The sequence below is a fragment of the Apostichopus japonicus genome, chromosome 19 (genome assembly GCF_037975245.1).
Source record: "Apostichopus japonicus isolate 1M-3 chromosome 19, ASM3797524v1, whole genome shotgun sequence".
Lineage (NCBI taxonomy): Eukaryota > Metazoa > Echinodermata > Holothuroidea > Aspidochirotida > Stichopodidae > Apostichopus > Apostichopus japonicus.
Window position 1 is genome coordinate 3679462 of NC_092579.1, and position 21263 is coordinate 3700724.

A 21263-nucleotide genomic window follows, 5' to 3' on the forward strand; every position below is an offset into this window, starting at 1 on the left:
TATGAAAGATATTGACCTTCCTCACACACGCACACAATTCATTGCGAGATAAAAGAACGCACTGACGAAGCGGCCAGTGCTTTTCAGGATTTATCATTCGCTGCTCGGTTTTAAACTGGCATTTAGTCTGGAAGTGTTTCAAAGCTTTTTCCCCCTCTTATTGGGAAAAGGTCTTGGAATTATTATTCTTCGAATTATTGGAAAAATTCCCCCCCAATTGGAAAATAGGAGATGATAGTTTTCAAAAATTGAGGTACATTTATTTGAATTGATTTTGATTACAATGTGTAGCTTTTTGTTGGAGGTTCTCTTCAATTTATTGTACCTCACAGTTAAGACTTTAACATTCTCGAGAAGTGCCAGTTTATATTCAGGTTTCAGGGTGTGCTTATTCAATAGTTTGATTTGAACTGAGAAAATGCTGATATATTAACCATCTACGATACTCTTCTTGAACAATATTTGTATCTCTCTGTAGCTGACCAGACCAGCACAAGAGCTTCTTCTCTCTCTCTGCATCAACTGTTGTACTCACACCTCCAAGGATGTTGAAGTTATCGGTATGCTGATCAAGATGAGGGTGAAGACCAAACCTATCATTAACCATTATTTACTCTCTGTCAGGCAAGTACTCGTGAACAAACCTATCATTAACCATTACATAATCTCTGTCAGGCAAGTACTTGTGAACTATTAATTCCTCGACACTTGGCATAAGTTGAGATTGGTTTTGGATGTAACTGACCAGCAGTGATAAATCATTGTCTTTGTCGATATGTATATGTGCGAATTACACGTAGCTCATTTCCTAGTGTTAATATTGATTTTCATAACTCCGCTTGTAGCTCTTGGGTACAAATCACAGAAGTAACGTAAGCCTCATATTCATGCGAAAGTCTTTCATTGTGTGGTTTTATTTACATTTTGCGAACTTTTTTGAAAAGTCGCAAGCATGAAACTCCCCAACTTCCAACAAAGCACATGCTATGGTTAATAGTGATGTTTACTCTCCTGATATCTCATTCCCATTTGCTCAGAGAGTTGGTGGCTCAACATCCAGAGAACCTGTCCACTTTCTTGAAGCACACCATCTACAATGAATTGTCTACATCGAGGAATCCCAACAACATGCAATTGCTCTCTGCCATCTTTCAGCATAGTCCAGAGAAAGCTGCTAAGGTATGAATGTAAACAAAATAAAATAAAGCTGTTAGCAAACTGCTTATCCACTAGAGAGCCTGTGTAAGAGAATGTGTAAAGGTAAGTTGGCCTGACGTTTCGATCCTAGCAGGATCATCTTCAAAGGCTAAATGACAAGTAACAGTAACAGAAGGGACAAAAACACGCACAGAACACAGACAGGTTAATGAGCATGGTGAACACAAAGAGATAGATGTAAGGGTATTAGTGTACAAAGGTATGAATGTGACGGTTATAACGATGGGTTTTATTCTCTGAGAGACAGGAACGAGTCCCATGTTCAGTCCTGTGTGGGATGTGTTTAATTAACATCCTAAAAGAAAAGACACTCTGGCTGTGGTGTCGGTTTTCTAGTTCCTCTAAGATATTTCCAGCTAAGTATACAACATTTTTGTATTTACACAGTTCATGTAAATAGCGTAATCATTCTAGATTTGGGCTTATTCATCGATAAATTGTGGAGAGTAGGTTTGGTTAAAATTAGTAGACTTTTGAGGTTTAATCATTATGCGGTCACATAAATCATTTCCGGTCACATAAATCATTGCCGGTTACATAAATCATTTTCGATTACATAAACCATTTACGGTCGTATAAATCATTTACGGTCGTATAAATCATTTTTCGGTCACATCATTCATTTACGATCATATTAATTCTTCCGTCTCCGTTTTTCTTACAGGTCCTAGCCACGTCATTTCAGTCTCTGCTGTTACACAAGGATGATTACGTCCGGGCGGTCAGGGCACTTTTCAGAGAGATTGTCAAGACCCTGCGATATGAACTTTGTTTCTCAAAGTTTTGTTTGAGCCTTATGCAGGAGAGGAGCGACAGTGCTTTTGTCGATCTTGATGCAGCAATAAAGGTATCTAAAGTGAAAGTCAACAACCAATGAAAACTTTAAAAGACAGAAATTGTGCAAAACATTTCCTCAAGGAAGTGTGGCAAGATTGGATAAACAAATGTTTTTGTTGTTTATTTAAGGAAACTATTTATATATTTTTGTACCTGAGAAGATTATGCCAAAGCGGTTGTTGAACGCGCAGTATCAGTTCAGTGTCAAACACCACCTTCATGATTTTAGGAAAGGGGTTCAGAAAATTATGAAGCTGGGATATATTCACACTCGTTCCTGCTGCTGCTAGGATGTACTCAGAAGATGAATGAAAGTGTCCATTGCGCCACATGCTGTCGTGATACGGGATATAAAGGCCACCTTTTTAATAAAGTAAAACTCACTGAAAACAATAGACACACCAAAGTGCTGAATAAATTACAAATTAAACAACTTCCAGCTCTACATATAATAGCAACTCTGAAGAGGTCAACAAAACCTAGTTAGTTCCTGCTCGATTTCTTAAACCAGGAAATTTATCAGAAGGGGGAGGTGATGGGACTGGGGGGGTGGGGTGATGGAGAGGGAACATTCGTACTACATTAACTTTTGCTTCTCCATCTGTTGAAATGGCCTTTTATATATAATTGATTTGTGTTTAAGAATCGTTTCACTGTTTGCTTGTTAACCCTTGTGTAAGAATGTGACAGCATCACCAACTTTGTTTTGTGTGTATCAAAAATCCTTCCATCCTTCTTATTAATTATTCTTATTGTTTTAATTAGGATCGTTACCTGAAGGCCAATGTCGATGTGGTGTGTCTGACATCACTCCTCAGTGTCACCCCTCAGGTCAGAGAGGCAGTCAATGCATACACAAGGGGAGACAAAAAAGGTATTTCAAATTCGTTAAGCATTTTTCACCTTTCTCCTTCATTTCCCACTTTTCAGGGAAAACTTGTCTTCGTGCTGTTGGGTGATCCTCTTTTTGCATAAATTTTAAATTTTCCTTTATATGTCGTAAAATTTTTCTGTACTGTTCTGATCCATGGAATTGTCTATAACTTAACAGATGTTTCAATATCATAAATCAGTTTTTTATCTCGAAAGCAATTTGACACGAAAGCTGACAGTGAATGGGGAGAACGACCAATCATAGGTCTTGAAGATATTAATGATTTTATTGACAGATTTAAATATAACGTGACAAATTGAGACATATAGTCATGTTATTACAGACAGAGGTTAAAATAACCTGTTACCTAATACCTTGGTTGCATGGGAATCTTCTCTGCATGTCAGAATTTAAGGTTGAGAATTGTATTAAAACTTTATACATTTTATTTTACATGAATGCATCAAATTAAAAATATTTAGAGCTTTAATTAAAAATACTTGATATGATTTGATGTAAGATAGTTTGAAAAGAATTATCTGTTGAATAACTCTCTAGAACAAAAACGTTAAAGACGATCAATTTGAGTTGTATCATAGTTTTAGTTAAACTCCTTTGTTCTGTCTGGTATATCTATATCTCTTTCAGAAATGCTTTGTATTAGCTCCTATAAAAAGACTCATATAATTCTGGTTTCAAGTTTTGTCCACTGTAACATAAATTTGAGCTGTCGTTTGAACCAATATAAGATCAATATTTGATTTATTCTTATTACTTTCTGAGAATTGCTTCATTTTAGTCACATATCTCTTGACTACCTATACTGGGAAAAATTTCAATTTTCAACCACCTTTAAATTATTTTTATCTCAATACATTACATGTATAGAGATATTGTAACAGTAAGTGGGACTTTCTCTTCTCTTAAAAATTTTTCAGCGTCTTCAAACAAAGTTCTTTTTCTCTGGAATTTCCAGAGCAAGAATATATCATATAGACCAACAAAAGTTACTATTTTTTATTCCAGAATTGTATCTCATTCTGTGACTTTTTCACCGATTTATGTCCAAATCGGGCCAATTTGGACTGAAAACACACTTTGGCAGACCTGTTTTGCACACGCTCCAAAACTGATGTTTTATGAAAGAATAGAATAGAACTGTCTTTCAACAGTGGTATCGTCTAAGATAGGGTCCTATGTATTATATATTTTATTAAAATTTTAAACTTTCATTTGTTGTTTACAGGTAGGTATTAATAAGAATTTTACTACATGTATATGACATTTAATGGCTTTTATTTGCTTTATTTGATGTTTAAATGATTTTTCTTTCTTAAAACAACACTGAGCTGCCGCCCCTACTTTTAGTAAAAAGGTCCGTTTTTGATGATTAAGCCCCACCCCCAAGTCTGTTTTGTAGCAGATTGGCTATGACTCATAACAGCTACATGTTAGATATACGAAAATGGCTACCCTTGCGAACAATTTTCTGTTCTGTAGTTAGGTACGCGAGGTGTTAGTGTATTGCATGCTAATTACATTCTGTACTGCTGAATTCTACGTAGGCCTAGTGCATTTAATTTAAATTAGGCCTTCGTTTTTGTAACATCCATTTAAGGATAGTACTGGTGTTCAGGTAGCTTTTCAGAGCAAGGGCCATGATAAGTTTGTTTGATTGCCCTTCATGTATTTTGTATAATTATGTATACACATTCTTGTATTTCTGAAGGCTACTTACTGTAGGCCTAGTGCATTTAAAAATATATATATATATAGGCCTAGGCCCCTAGGCCTATTAGGCTTTCAGTGATAGCCACATTAGCATCACACTGGTGTTCAGACAGCTTTTCCTAGGAAGGACCAGGGTAAGTTTGTTTGATGGGTACGTATAAAAGAGGAGCCGGCCATAGCATCACAACTTTGATAAGACTATAAAAATTGTATAAGGTTATGTTTTATTTATAAGGATATAAGGTTATAAGAAGTATGTTTAGCTTTCTTTTGAACCTGTAATGTTTGACATCAAATGTACAAAGAATTAAAATAAAATAACAAAATGGAGAGGAACTGAGGTGGCTATTAGGGGAAGAGGAGGCCACCCATCACTTGCATATAAAAACTTGTAATCTTCTTTTACATTATTTTTTCCAAGTCATAAATCCATGAAATCTTCATGTCCGAAAAATTGAGATGGAAAAACGTGGGTTGTTTTGATATCTAGAAGTGGACACAGTTTTGATGGTAGTCACCACTACAGTCTACAGTAACATACAGTAGGTCAATAGGCCTAGCTCTCAAGGCAGGCATCAAGAATATGGTCGAGTTGTTCGCCTCTTCTAATTTGGCTGTTGTCATTGACGTCAAACTATATGACCAAAAAGTCCAACAGAGACTGACCTAAGATGAAGGATACCACATAAAAAACAAGTTCTTAAATATTCTATGACATTACTAAACCTTGCAACGTCGTTCTTTCGACTAACAGGCAATGAGCGCTAAAGGCAAGACTAGCAGGATAAAGTGTAACCTGCAGAGACTATTCGTGGCAAAGTAGCAAAAATGCAAGTTATATATTTGTTGTACCATGATTGATATTGATAATTGTAGAGACAGAGCAAAGATTTGAAATTAGGAATCAAAATTAAAACTTCCAGTATTGAGATACTGCATCATTGATGCTCTTGTATTTAAATGATTTATGTTAAATATAATGTATTTAACTATTTAATGTGGTAACCTTTTTTTTGGTTAATTTCTGTCTTAAGAGTAGTACTATCGTTTTATTTATTCATTCCCACAAAATTCTGTAGATATCGCGGTGATTCGTAAATTCCAGCGTCAATCTTCCCTGATTCAGAGAGACAGTGTTTGGTGGATGCACACGATTGTACCCAAGATGTTTCCCGTTGCTCAGAAAGATTTCCAAGACTTGTGAGGAATCTTTGCTATCTTCTTTCACCAGAATATGAATCCTCCCCCCCCCCTTCATTTTAATTATTATATTATATCACGTGTTGTCAGAAAATAGAATTATTGCCTTTAGACCACTCGTATATAGTAACTTTTATGATTGTTTGGTTGAAGAATATTGTACCCCATTAATCTCTGCTCTGATGATGGGTTTTAATTGTACAAGTTTTTAGTGTGACCATTACAGCATGGGTTAGAGCTTCTCTTAGAATCGTAACAAAGTATGACTTGTTTAGTTCCAGAATATTGTTATGTATGGAATGTTGTAATTGTACAGGCTTTTAGCCTGAGTGTCACATTACATTTTGTTTTGGCCATTATAGGTTACAGAAGCTGCTCTTTATGAAACCTGTGGATGCCTATTGCAGTAAAGACAACTGGCCTCCAGAGAATGACAGGAGGTGGGTTCTTCGGATACTTCTAACCTTGAACACAAATCCCCTCTCACCTCTATTTGCTTTGTTTCTTTTTGCAGTAATATAGGGATTAATTTGGAGCTAATGGATGTGTTTCAAATTCATAAATTTGACATTTTATATTTGATTTGATATATAGTTCTATTTGATTTGATTTTTTTTTTGTTGATGATGATTTGATGATTTGATTATTTGATATTTTTTGATTTTTTGATTTGACTTTTTTTGATTTTTGATTGGCTTTTTTGATGATTATTTGATATTTTTTGATATGATTTGATTTGATATATAGTTCTTTTATATAGTTGTAATTATTTTCCTGTCAGATGTTTGCTATGGCATTTTTATTTTTTTCTTCTTATTTATTTAAATATAAGTCTTTTCTGTTTTTCGCTGGTGACTGTTACAATGATCATCAAGTTTGACACTCTTTTTCAGTTTGTTGATGTCTCTCTTGTCGGAGGTCCCAGTCGAAGAGGACAGTCTTATCCGCATCCTCATCATGGGACTGACCAGAGAAATCCATCTGAATCCGGGAGATGCTATTGACCTGGTGGATAAGATGGTCAAGAGAGCAGCCGTTCTCCATACGGATGATACAGACAGTAAGCTCACAATAAAGATTGCTTATATGCAGCTGAAGATGTTAAAGCGAGGTCCTCTTGTGTCTTGAGGGAAGGGAGGGGAGGGGGGTGGTGATGGACTTCTCTACGGAGGGAAGAAAATCACATGTTGTGGGAGGGAGGGAGGGGAGGAGGAAAGATTTTGTGAGATTGAATTTGAATTTATTGTCCACAATCGGAAATTTGGCGTACACAGGTCGTAAACGAAAAAAGAAAAGAAAAAAGAAAAGCAATAGTATAAGTATCAATAGACTGCGATACACATACAGTAATACAACAAATATACAGCAAGTCCTACAAATAAGAAACTTATCTTCTCACTTGTGAATTAAATATATGGATAGAGTTAGGTTCAAATGAGTATCTGTAGCGGGCCCTAAGTGTACGTGGTAGGCATAAACGCAGTCCAGAGCGGTTGTAAATGTAGTGCTCAAACAAAGGGTGTGTTTGGTCTTGCATGATTTGTTTCAATTTATTTGATGATAGTTATCTATGTTAAGGTGAAGATAAGAGGGAGTGGATAGGGTGGGAGGAGGGGGGGGGGGAAGAGACTGGTTTGGTCTCCTCAGACTGGGGCTGAATTGTAAAGCAGAAGGAGGTTTGTGTCTTTGTTAGATATGTGACTAACACTCACTGTGTATATGGGGACACTCAGGAGGCTGAGGTGTATAACTTTAAGGAGGTGACAGACATCTTTCACCCAGCTCTATTTGTGATAAGGTTTGGGTGGGGGAGGGGGTAAAGGCATGTTTTAAGGGAAATACCTGGTTTGGTTGGTTGCATTGTCACCTAGTTTACTTGATCTGTCTTTAAATAACCTAATCATTTGACCTCTATGTTAGAGTGTACTAAAGTAAATATTTTTAAATGATTAAAATCATCATTTATTTATCAGATTTTAAGGTTTTGTGTCCTCATTGTATCAACAAATTATCAGTACAAATTTGCATACCCAGACCTTGCGATAATTATAAATTTTTATTGTGTCGGCTCTGTATGTTGTGATTTACCCCTTCAAAACAAAGTATGTGTAAACAAACCTTCCTAATATTACCACTTTTCTGTAAGGTCTATTAAGCTGTGTGATGAAATAATTTTCTTTTTATCTTGAGGTTTTCCTGTCCTGAGAATTGAACGTTTGCAGTTGATTGACGCTCTGCTCAACTCCTGTTCCTATCACCATCCTGAAAATATCTCCTTACCAGAAGGGTCAGTCATTTTAAGAATCATTCATGCTGGATATTGAGTTTGAATGAGACTAGAATAATAAACTCAGTATTGTGTTTATATGTGGTATTAGTACTACTATAAAGCTGTATATTGAGTTTGAATGAGACTAGAATGATGAACTCAGTATTGTGTTGATATGTGATAGTACTAGTTACTATTGAGTTTACGATGAACTCAGTATTGTGTTGATATGTGGCAGTACTACAATAAAGTTGTATATTGAGTTTGAAGGAGACTAGAATGATGAACTCAGTAATATTATCGAGATATGCACATCATCTCATAGGTATAAAACCCTGAGTCCTATCTCTTCAGTTTCTCAACAATTAAGGACAGGTCTGATCTAAATATCAAGTCAGCATAACATAGATGAACACTGTGTGTAATTGTGTTCTTGTCATCTCTGGTGTAGTAAAGATATATGTAGTGGAGTGAAGCTGACAAGATGTGCAACTTATCCAAGTGTACTTTCAACTGTTTTTTTTCATCAATTATTTTGTAGGTACAAACCTCCATCCTTGGCCATCCTAAACCTCTACTGGAAGAGCTGGGTGATTCTTCTCATCTTAGCAGCTTTCAATCCAGATAATATCGGTAATTTACTGTGTTATACTTACACATTGTTACTACAATAGCCATAGGTAATTTACTGTGTTACACTTACACATTGTTACTACAATAGCCATAGGTAATTTACTGTGTTACACTTATACATTGCTACTACAATTGCCATAGGTAATTTACTGTGTTACACTTATACATTGTTATTACAATAGCCATAGTTAATTTACTCTGTTACACTTATACATTGCTACTACAAATAGCCTTAGGTAATTTACTATGTTACACTTATACATTGCTACTACAATATATAATTATTTCATGTCTTACGGTAGAAGGGTCTGTCTCAATCAACTGTCCATCTGATGAGAATATACTTTGGTGAAGTGTTGTTGTGTTTTCTTCCTGATTATCTATTAATTAAAAAAAAAAAAGAGCAAGCTCTGAACCATTTTATAGACTGCTTGTGTTAATCACTGTTACTCACATTCAATACACTGGTGTATAACTCTAATATAAGTTAAGGGAAAATATCCAACACAGGTTTATAAGTGTAACCTAGCTACTAAACTAGTACTTTGAATATTATTATTTCACTGTAATGAAATTTACATTACCGTCTTGACTTTCTATAGTTAATGACCCTGCTGTGTATGTTTTTCCTAACCTTGATCCATATACTATGTTACCTTTAAAAGCAATGAAGGTGTTTCCTTATTTTGATATAGGACTGTGTTACCTAGCCTATAATCATACTAATTACTTTGTTTTAATTACTCTGTAATGGTTTATTGCCTTCCTAGGTAAAACTGGCTGGGAGCACTATCCAACCCTTCGTTGCATGATGGAGATGGTCATGACAAAGTGAGTAAAATGTGGTGAAGTAACTAGGCTCCCTATTGTTTCAGTAGAGGACACTGTTGTATCTTAGTCTTGACAAGCATGGGCAAACACCTGGTGAATTTGTATCTAGACTTGCTCGACAGGTTCGTTTTGTGCAGATTCGCCAAACAAAGGAACGTGTAGGAAAGACAAATTGAGTTGCTAAACCAGTTTCAGTTAAAATGTTTCAAAACATATCATTTAAAAATGAACTTGTATGGACTGCTAATGATCAACTCATGGTACCACAGTGGTATTGCTGATGGTTCCATGTTGACAGTGCTAAAACACATAGCAACAGCTTGTCAAGTTTCACCGATATGACACCGCCCGCTTTTGATTTTGTTTGAAACTGGAGAGCGCCATCGCAAGTTTTACTTTTTACGTCATTGGCATCATATTGTGTAGTAATTGCTTGACTTCTATTACTGATGAATTACTACAAGTTATACATACAGTGATAATGTTTCAAACAAAACATTGGGCCAGAAAGTGATACAAATTAATTTGTTTTTCATAATTCCTCGCTCTCTCTTCCTAAAATCCACTATGTCTGGCAGAGTCCCAGCAATGTGTCTACTTGCTGTTCCAGTATATACAGAGTACCATCTTGTTAGATTCTGACAGGATCATATTTCATCTTGATTTGTCACCTTTCATATCTTGTTCGTTGATAACATTTATGATTCTCATTTCCCCCACCAGCAACTTCAAGTTCCCTCCGGCAAGTATTGCATCGACAGAAGAAGCCACGGAGGAATTCAGGACTAGTGAGAGACAGGTGAGTCCGCAAACATATGTATTTTTTATTTAAATCCTCCTGCAAGCAGGAACTCGCGAAGAAGCCTCATTTGCTTATCAAAGTCGCAAGCCGACCGAAGTCAGTCTCTTACATTCATATTTAACGTCCATGATTATGAACTGTCAACACCTCTGTAACTGGACGACATACATTAATCTGGGAGTGACTCGAACCGGGGACCTTATGATTGACAGGCACCGGCGTTAACCACTGAGCTAACACTCCTTAACATATAGGCATATGAATAGCTTGTTAAGTTTAAGTTTGTGATGTAACATAATATACGACAATGTAAGTCTAGTAATGGCTTCAACATCAGCATTGCACATAGTAGAAAGTAGATCAAAGAATCTTGTCACAGGAAAGAGAGATGGGGGTGGGGGTGGGGGGTTTATTGCTCCGTGTCAGTAGAGAAGTAGATTACCAATACTTCATCAATGGTGAGGTTACATGTTATGCATTGTACCAGTCACAATGTAAATTGCAGCACTGTTGAAAATTAAAAACTTTGTACTAATATTGATAGCATTTTCTTTTTCAGCAAGGTAAACTATAGCAATTCACCATTAATGTTGAATGATATCACTAGTCTGGTTAATTATAGCAGTGTATTAGTTGGCGGTCACTTATAGCAGAAAACCAGTTGTGATTAAGTACCGCACTGGTCAGTGAAAGCAGTTACGATGTATTTATTAAAGTCAAATTATAGAATTGTTCAAGTCAGGTATGGTAGCAAGATAGCATTGTACAAGTCGTGAGGTCATATTATAGCATTGTTGAATTTGTTAGTATAGTACTGTACAAGATTTGTACAGTAGTGAGGTAGATTTTGTTTAGATATTTATTAACATATTATAAAACCCTGTCATTATTTTGTCTATCACCTTGGTTACCTGTTAATTGTATATTTGATATTAGATGAGCCAGCTGGAGAAAGAGGAGATCTTAGCCTTTGAGAACCATCTTGCATCTGTTAACATCACAGAGAAAAACAGTCTCCTTCTTGCTCAGCTTGTTCACCTAAATCCAAGGTAACTATTAAATCTCTCTTCTGATTGATTGGTCTATCAGTTTTTAAGCTGTGCTCTGAGAAAGTCCCTTTTATCCGTGGTAAACTCTATGCCCATCAGTGACATTTCATAGCCATCATCCCCAAGAACTAAGTGTATGATGTTTGTGATGTCTCAACAATGTAGATTTGACTGATTTATTCAACCATTGTTTCCAACGTTTATTTGAAACCTTTAGCAAATTTTACAAGTGTTAGCTATTTTTCAATGATGGATGGTGGATTTTAAGTTCGCTCTCGCATATTGAATTTTAAGGAGATTGATAATTAGGCAGAGAAGTCTTATGGATTCAGAATGTAATGCAATGGACACCAAGGTTGTCAAAAAGTTGTGGAGTGACCGATACAAATATTTCTTTTTTAAATAGTAATCATTTTCTTCATTGAAAAGAAAGAAACAAAAATTGGGCCTTTTTTCACATTGTCTTTAAAACTCTTTGAAACTTAAAAATGGGACGTAGTTTCAAACACAGAGTGCATTTTTTGGGGGTTTTTACTTGTGAGTTACCATCTCAGAGTAGATCTTGAAAAGGACAATTTCTGAGGAAGGAAGCCGAGGTTGGACCTGAAAGGGAATCCAAACTCATGAGGATAATTTTCAATTTCTTGCCACACTTGAAAGACTTCAAAGACAGTGGCTTTATGTTGACAATTCTGTTTGTTTGATTTGATTTGTCACTACCATTTTGAGTATTAATGTACTGAACACAATATAAAATGGTTTTGTTTTCTATTTTTTTGCTTTGTTTTTCTAGGGGCTTGGCAAGACGTCCTCCAGTACAAGTCATAGAACAACTGCAGCAGCTGAATAAAGTCATCAAGCTCGGCCACATGTTCTGTAAGAGTCGGGATCCTGATTTCTTGTTAGACGTAATCCATCAGCAGGTAATCTGGCATTTGAGGTTTATAGTATAATTGGTCACTCATGTCAAGACTTGTGTTAGTAGTACAGAAGCATGAGTACGAGTACTAAAGAAGAAGTTTCCTTGGTTTGAGTACAAGACTGTGAGAAGGAGTACCTAATTACAAGTGAAATATTTCCTGTACTGCTATTGAAATGCCTAGAGAACCACTATGAGTACAATGCTCCCATAGTGAGTATGGGTACTCAAGTAGTGTGAGAACAAGTCTGAGTACAAGGCTGTGAGAATGAGTACCTAATTACAAGTACATTATTTCCTGTACTGCTATTGAATTTCCCGAGTACCAGTCTGGGTAAAAGGCTCCAAGAGTGAGTATGAGTACTCAAGTAGTATGAGTATTAGTCTGAGTACAAGCCTGTAAGAACGAGTACCTAATTACAAGGGCATTATTTCCTGTACTGCTATTGAAATGCCCACAGTACCAGTATGAGTAAAAGGCTCCAATAGTGAGTATGAGTACTCAAGTAGTATGAGTACCAGTATGAGTACAAGGCTGTAAGAATGTGGACCTAATTACAAGTGAATTATTTCCTGTACTGCTATTGAAATGCCCACAGTACCAGTATGAGTAAAAGGCTCCAATAGTGAGTATGGGTACTCAAGTAGAATGAGTACCAGTCTGAGTACGAGGCTGTGAGAATGAGTACCTAATTACAAGGGTATTATTTCATGTACTGCTATTGAAATGCCCACAGTACCAGTATGAGTACAAGGCTCCAAGAGTGAGTATGAGTACTGAAGTAGTATGAGTACCAGTATGAGTGCAAGACTGTAAGAATGAGTACCTAATTACAAGGGTATTATTTCCTGTACTGCTATTGAAATTCCCGAGTACCAGTCTGCGTTAAAGGCTCCAAGAGTGAGTATGAGTACTCAAGTAGTATGAGTATTAGTCTGAGTACAGGACTGTAAGAACGAGTACCTAATTACAAGTGCATTATTTCTTGTACTGCTACTGAAATGCCCAAATTACCAGTCGGAGTACAAGGCTCCAAGAGTGAATATGAGTACTTAATTTTGTACTAGTGTATCTATACTAGGTTCCTTAATGTCCCAAGTTTGAGTATTGATCCTAAGGTGGAGTTAGAGTACAGAATACGAGTACCAGTACAGACTCAATACAAGTTTGCTTTTGACGTAAACTTTCAACCAACACATTAAAATAATATTGAAATATCTGAAAATAAAAATATATTCAGATAACAATGACACCAGATCATATTTGATCATATATTTATTACATATTTGAAAATGCAAACATGAACATGTCATCATATTCAGTTATCTGAGTATCTAGAGTTTAGAGATGTTTAAAACTATTATCTTTGTTTCCCAATTATCTCAATTTGTATACCTTCAAAATATTTCAGTGAGGCTATCATCTCTCATATGTAACAATTTCTAGCCAAGTAAACATTAAGAACTTGAGATATTTATCTCAATTTCTCAGTATTTTGAAAGTCACCTTATAATCTCTCTGGTAACCACATGTATCGATCCGATAGTTAGATCGATGGGTGTGAAACATGTATTTGAATATTTCATGTCTTGTTCAGAGTGACAGCAAGAAACCAACCAAACGAAATTATCATCTTCATCAGTTCGCTTTGATTACTACCTGTTTTCTGTTCTTTGTTTTAATTTCTAGGGCACTTCCCAGTCCATGTCTTGGCTATCTGAGCTTGTCAATTCCTCTGATACATCCCTAGACATGCTTCCAGTACAATGCCTTTGTGAGTTCCTAATGAATGCTCATCCTGAGAGTATGGAAGATGCTTCCACTAGTAGCAGTACCAACAGTGAAGAAAAACAGGTAAATATCATACTTTACATTGTGTGTGGTTATTGCATGCATGATATTTAATACTACAGGAGAGTCCGGTTGTCACGTAGAAGAAAGAATGAAAAAGAAGAAGCAAACAAGCCAAAATTATTTTTGATGTTATCTGTCTGGCTCTCAAAATTGATTAAAGTGATCCTGATTTGTTGGAAGTAGTTAATCATTGGTAGATGTAATGCGCTATATATATACATGGTTGGTTTCTATCGGCAAGAAACACACAAAACTGGTTAGGAAGGGGGAAGTTTGGCTGAAATTTGCAACATATCGTTCAAAAGCCAACACAAAGTTAACAGTGGCTACCATTTCCACAGAATGGATAAATCAACTTCCAAATTTTACAATTGTAATTGTTCAGTAGATCCCATGTAGGGATAAAATTTATCGATACTTTTGCATGAAAATTCCACTCTCAGATTTCAGATATTAAGATGAGGGGCTGAAGTTCGAAGTGATTGTTACCTTGTTGCTCTGAGAAGCTTTTAATCCTTACAAATTTATCTTTCTAGTTTCATATTTGATTTATGTTTTTCTTTCATTTGCTTTCATAAAGAGAGAGAAACAGTCTCAGCTCTGCAGTCGAATTCAAGCAATTCTTTACAACACTGAAGGTAAACCAGAGACGACTTGTGAGGTGCTGGCATACTTCTTAAAGAAGTTGGTATTGCTACATGCAGGTCAAAGGTCAAGAAGTTTGGAGGTAATCAGTGGTTGGCAATTCTATTCTCCAGTATCACTATGATGAAATTTGTAGATTTTTTTATTCATTTAAATCTTCTGAAAAAGGTCATAGAATCGATCGGTATCACAATAAAAGTAAGAAAGTTACTAAGAGAGTTTCAGAGGCCTGTATCAGTAAAAATATAAAATAAGTCACAGGGCTTAACTTCTATGCGCTACAACAACAATGATTATGCTGATAAGTTGCTATATCAAAGACCTTTGTGTGTATTGAAGAAGTGAATAAGTCAAGATAGCCCGACGTTATGATCCTTACAGTTTCAATCCCAGCTATATGCTGACAAAGGCTTAGGAAATCAATTAATTTTAGACACACACAAAGCGCAAAAAGAGACAGAAAAGAAAAATGGATGGCTTATGAAAACTAGAATGTTTGATGCAGATATTGTACTTCAAATATATACAAAGGATTTCACTTTAATATCATGTTTTCTTCTCCTTTTTCTTTTTACAAATAGCATTGAAGCATTTTTATTCTTTACCAACCTTCCATTTAATTGTAGTTTGTAATTACAACAGTGTCATCAGACTGAGTAATGTCAGTAAAGTTATTGCTTGTGTTTATACTTGAAAAATACTCCAGGAAATAATTAAAGATATGCATACCAAAGCACTGTAAACAAAAACATGTTGTTATATGCTAGCAACTGCTATAGCCACAGGAAAAAGCAGTACTGTATATTTTTTCAATTTCTTTTTTTAATTGTAATTTTTTTAATTTTTAATTTTTAATTTTTAATTTTTAATTTCTTTTTTCTAATTTAATTTTTAATTTTTTAATTTCTAAATTTCTAAATTTCTATTTTTTTTTATTTCCTTTTTTTTACAAAGATATACAGATTCTGCTTTTTCCTGTCAGTTAACAGTTGCTGGCAAATAACAGCATTTTTGTGGAATTATACCTCAACATCAGAAACCATTATAAGCTTAATTGTATCATCCCCTGAGGAGTGTTTTTTGTTGATAATTCTAGGTACTTGCCATGGTCATCTCTAGACCCTCAGAGGAGAACAGAGGCAAGGATGAGGAACCAAATGTTCCATCTCATATACTAGAGAGCCATTCCTGGCTTCTGAGAGATCTGCCTTCTCTACCTAATTATGATGCGGCCAAGAAACTTGTGGTTGATTCCCTTCGAAAGGTTAGAGCAATATTTTGCAATTACATGTGTTTACTAGAAGATGTTAGAGGCATCTCCTACAAAGACTTCATCAAACAACCGAGACTACATTGTATTTAACGTACCTCACAGGACAACTTTCTTTAAAGTGGATGTTGGCCTTGGATTCAATTTTCAGCTGAATGATGTATCAGCAATGCAACGTTACATTTATCCTGTCCCGAGAAATGTGTTCAGTAGCTTGTAACTTTCATTAAGGCTACTTTTTGAGGTTTTGCACATGGGTGGTTCCCACGTTGCAAATATCGGTTTTGACAGTCCGCACTCACGTTTGGATAAACCCTGCCAATAGAATGCCTGCTGAACACTAGTCACACAGAAATAACTCCAAACTGTAAGGCCTGCATAATGAGCTACATAGGTTATTTTGAATGTTAATCTTATGAATTTTAATAACTTTTGTTGTCACTGTGGAATTTGATAAATTTCTCAAACTTAGACTTGGCAACCGCCTTTAAATGTCTGTGTTTATTGATTAATTTTCAGGCCATGCTTATTGAGACTTGGCAACCCCCTTTTAAATGTCTATTGTGTTTCATTATTTTTCAGGCCATGCTTGTTGAGACACCCATTTAAATGTCTTTCATCATGTTTCATCGTATTTCATTATTTTTTCAGGCCATGCTGGTTGAGACAGACCCTTCTACCGTCAGTGCGTACATCGCCTACTTGGCCTACCATTTTGGTCCCACAGAATTATCAGATCTTGTACAGGTCAGTTCATTTCTTTTCCTATCTATATTTATCTATTGTCTATAATTTGTTCAACACAATGTTGTGCTGATCACCTTTAACTGATAACTTTGAATCATTTTATATCCAGTTGAAAAGGGGGTACAAACACCCCCCCCCCCCCTCGCCCTGCATCCTATCTGGGAAACGTGACGCACATCCTTGTTTGTTGAATTTCCAGCAATGAATATAAAAAGAAAAAATGTTAAATTGCACAACACATAGCATTAATATTTAAAAAGAAAACAAAAGCCTTTTGAAAAAACATGTTTCTCTCCCATGCTCTGTTTTCTTTCTTAGGACCTTGCTCAGCTCGTGGTGGAAAGATTGACTTTGTTGACATTCCTCCTGCCTAAGAATGGAGTCAGTGGCCCTCTCACCGACTGTAACCTCTTCAACATGTTACACATTTTCTCCTGCTACCTCCAGAGGGCTACCAGCTCTCAGAGCGAAGGCTACAGCTGGGTAAGCAGCGACACGTCCGGCCCATTCCTAGTCGATTTTCGTAGCAGATTGATTACAATTATATCTGAAGAGAAACAGAAATATACCAGACATCATCATAGAGCAGAGATAGATTGCAATTTGGCAAAATGTAAATGAATCAGTAACTAGATTCTAGATAAAATCAAGTTGGTCAATGTTATACTGATTTTTTAGACCGATTTGAACAGATTCACAATTTTGGAAAATTGCGAGGGTCTTAGTTTGTCCTGTAAGGCCTTTGTCTTTGTTTGGAGATGATATTGTTGAATGAAAGATTTCGTGAGAAAATTTGACAGCTTGAATGTGGGGTGATAATGTTTTTCACAAAGTTTTCGCATTTTCCTCGTCAAGAAACTGCCATGACGTGTACACACACCTTCATTGCTTGTGGATGAATCCCTAGTAATGTCACAGGTACTACCCAAGACTAAACCAAATTATTTGGGCTCTGTATTTCTACACTGGATGTAGCTTTCATTTTATGAGACTCGACAAAGTTAAACAAGAAAGGATTGATTGGAATATTTTGCCACATTTTTAAATCTCAATATTGATGAATTATATAGTTTGATAATTACTTTCTTATCTTGTCACACATCTTGTATATACTGGTGTAATTCATCAAGCTTTCGGAATCAGTTTCTGTAAACTGTGGTCAAATTATCTGCAGAGGAAGTGATGAATATTCATGATGTTTAAAGTCACTTTAATGTTTCCTTTCTTTTCTTACCCTTGTACTTTTTTCCTCTTTTAGTCTGATACCCAGGATCAAGTGTTTCTACAGTGGGAGAGTGGTCTATCAGCTACCATGCATATACTTGTGGTTCATGCTATGGCTATACTTCTGACCTATGGGCCACCTAAAGGTACCTAATATCAGTGTCACCATCATCTGAAAATAACCTGTAGATAGACTGTTGAATGTAGCATTAATAATCACCATCTTCAAGTAACCTGTAGATAGACTGTTGGGTGTAGCATTAATAATCACCATGTACAAGTAACCTGTAGATAGGGAGGCTGTTGAGTGTAGCATTAATAATTCACCATCTTCAAGTAACCTGTAGATAGACTGTTGAGTGTAGCGTTACTAATTCACCATCTTCAAGTAATCTGTAGATAGACTGTTGAGTGTAGTATTAATAATCACCATCTACAAGTAACCTGTAGATAGACTTTTGAGTGTGGTATTAATCATTTTTCTTGAGCTATTTAGTCCTAATTATGCTTTCTAATACTTTCATATGAGTGGCAACTGTCCATATCTGTTGCAGAGTAAGTTGTGTCCATTTCATTTAATGGGTGACATGTGTACATACCTGTTAGTGAATGATGTATGTATTTTAGATCCTCCTGCAAGCAGGAACTCGCGAAGAAGCCATCAATGGCTTATCAAAGCTGCAAGCTGACCGAAGTCAGTCTCTTAGATTCATATTTGACGTCCATGATTATGAATTGTCAACAACTCTGTCACTGGACGATATACATTAATCTTGGAGTGACTCGAACTTGGGACCTTATGATTAAAAGGCATCGGCTTTAACCACTGAGCTAACACTCCTTGAATGATGTGAGTGATATGATTGATGTATGTGTGTCCTTACCTATTTAACAGTGAATGACCTGTTCCCATTCCTGTTGTGAATGACAAGCTATTATTTGAGTGACCAGTCTGTATCTATTAGTGAGTGACAAGCTTCCTGAGTGTTAGGGCCTGTGCCAGTTCCTGTTAACTAGTGATGTGTGACCTGTACCTGCCAGTGATTGACATTCTCCGTGTCTGTGAAGGGGTTCACACCTGTCACACCAATGTGTGACATATGTCTGTGGAAAGCTTCAGAAATAATCAGCGGAATCTAGGCAAATACTTAAATGACGATTTATCAGTCACTTTCAGCTTGATGAAGACAACATTGAAGATATGAATATTCATCCTTGCATGTACGTGAAATGTAAATGTCTGCAAACGCACAAATCTATGTCATTCACTTATCTTGTTTCCTCTTTAGATGCGACTAATTTCAACATCCTCTTAAATACTTGGTTTCCCGACAAAAGTCAGCCACCGTCTGCATTCCTGGTCGACACTTCCGAAGAAGCGCTTCTCTTCCCTGATTGGCTTAAACTCAGGATGATACGGTCTGCTGTCCCTAAGTTAGTAGATGCAGGTGAGTTGACATAAGATTTCCACCACATTTCAAATAGCTGTATATGCAGATTATGCAGATTATGAAGATATATGCAGATTCGTAAGTTTGTCGAGATGGTGTAGTCCGCGCAACACATCAGTGAATAAATAAACTCTTTGTAAGCTTCTGACAGCAAAGGTGTTTGAGTTCTGGTTTTGATCAGTTCTGTGTTGTTTCTTTTATTTTGGTTGTTTCTATTTTGTTGTATATTTATCTTTTGCTTGTATATAAGCAGGAGTAAAAGGACTTGTATCAATTCTTATAGATTGATGAAGTGAAAATAGACTAAAACGGTTTATTCTGAGATGTTGGATAAACTGATCATACAGAAACCCTAACTTGCAGAAGGTTCTGTGAGGAAGATATTAAACAATCATTCCAATATCATGAAATTCAGTGCCAACTTGAAGATACATTATCATTTTAACTAGAATCTTCTGTCAAGTTTCGAATTGAATTTTCAAATTTTCGCATTGAATAGTTAGTTGAAATGTTGGTCCTTATCCTGATATGCCTAGTATATTTGGGATAAACTTCATATGAATAGTGGCGGTCTGGAAATCAACCCAGAACAAGTATATTGAAATTACCTAGTATACCTGAACACTTGCCAATACCAACTCAGTAACCACGTCAACTGATGCTGGATCATACAGTTACTAACCTAACAATACCGATAAAACCGCTAAATAATAACCACAGTTAGGCTGGTTTTTGGTCATACCAACCGACATTAATTTGTATAGGGGTAAACATTAGGTATGTAATGAGATTTGAAAATTTCATTTTATGTTTAAATATGTGGAATAAATTTACTGTGTTCTCCTCTGTAAATTGATTTACTTGGTATCTGTCTGGTTTTGTTTCCTCTGTTAATTTTGATGTCTTTTTCATTTCCTTTTCTAGCCTTGGTTGAATTGGAGCCTGCTCAGCTTGTTCTGTTTGTCCAGTCGTTTGGAATTCCCGTCCAGAGTGTAAGGTCAGTGACACTGAGATAACCTTTGACCTGACCAGGTTTTGTGATTTAGATCAGTACTTAGCATACTATATTACCCAATATGTCTGTTGTTCCATGGCACTGAGAATGATTTTATAACTCTTTATAGTGGGAACGAAAGTCAACAAAACTAATAGTTAATAGATGTGAAAAAGTTATAACTGAATATTTCATCTCATTTCCAAGAGCATGTAATATAAAGACATAATAATTATACCAAGATATATAGAATGACTTTGAGCAAAGTGTATTTTACTTATCAAGGCCCCAAAACTTCAGGCTATTTACTGGCTAAGCCCGAGTTGAGTTTGTCATTTGCCAGTGGAAAGAAAAGAGTACTTTTAATTTTCTGCCAGTAGACACATAGTAAGGTTGTAGACAATCCCCACTCAAAGAATCAGCACGGTTTCCGTACCTAACATAAGCCACCTTGTATTACTGCTTATCATCAGCAAATATCATTGGGTTGCTTGCAAAGTCCTGTACAGTAACTGATATGTGTTGTATTTTCATGAAAAAAAGGCCTGTGAGAATTTGGCTTTAGCCAGTAGATTTTTTTTCCAAGCACTGGCATTTTTAAGCAAGTGGTTAAATAGGAAAATTCTAGGCCCTGTTTTATGATGCAGTAGTCCACAAATAGAAAACCATAGAGGGCAATGTAGTTTTGTTTCAAAGATTTGTTTGCTTCTGAAG

At 36.0% G+C, this 21263-nt stretch overlaps 1 protein-coding gene across 1 annotated transcript in view; it reads left to right on the plus strand.

The window, feature by feature from the left end:
• LOC139959582 (integrator complex subunit 1-like) overlaps nucleotides 1–21263 on the plus strand; it is a 47530-nt gene that overhangs the window by 8092 nt on the left and 18175 nt on the right. Inside the window, exons 8-28 of the mRNA XM_071957300.1 lie at nucleotides 479–628; nucleotides 1042–1179; nucleotides 1883–2065; nucleotides 2821–2929; nucleotides 5740–5860; nucleotides 6223–6300; nucleotides 6754–6920; nucleotides 8051–8147; nucleotides 8671–8762; nucleotides 9533–9593; nucleotides 10317–10392; nucleotides 11332–11444; nucleotides 12238–12367; nucleotides 14054–14218; nucleotides 14799–14945; nucleotides 15960–16127; nucleotides 16785–16880; nucleotides 17199–17363; nucleotides 18139–18250; nucleotides 19394–19552; nucleotides 20480–20552. Coding sequence (XP_071813401.1) covers nucleotides 479–628; nucleotides 1042–1179; nucleotides 1883–2065; nucleotides 2821–2929; nucleotides 5740–5860; nucleotides 6223–6300; nucleotides 6754–6920; nucleotides 8051–8147; nucleotides 8671–8762; nucleotides 9533–9593; nucleotides 10317–10392; nucleotides 11332–11444; nucleotides 12238–12367; nucleotides 14054–14218; nucleotides 14799–14945; nucleotides 15960–16127; nucleotides 16785–16880; nucleotides 17199–17363; nucleotides 18139–18250; nucleotides 19394–19552; nucleotides 20480–20552 — 2600 coding nt within the window. The remainder of the gene's footprint in view (nucleotides 1–478; nucleotides 629–1041; nucleotides 1180–1882; nucleotides 2066–2820; nucleotides 2930–5739; nucleotides 5861–6222; nucleotides 6301–6753; nucleotides 6921–8050; nucleotides 8148–8670; nucleotides 8763–9532; nucleotides 9594–10316; nucleotides 10393–11331; nucleotides 11445–12237; nucleotides 12368–14053; nucleotides 14219–14798; nucleotides 14946–15959; nucleotides 16128–16784; nucleotides 16881–17198; nucleotides 17364–18138; nucleotides 18251–19393; nucleotides 19553–20479; nucleotides 20553–21263) is intronic.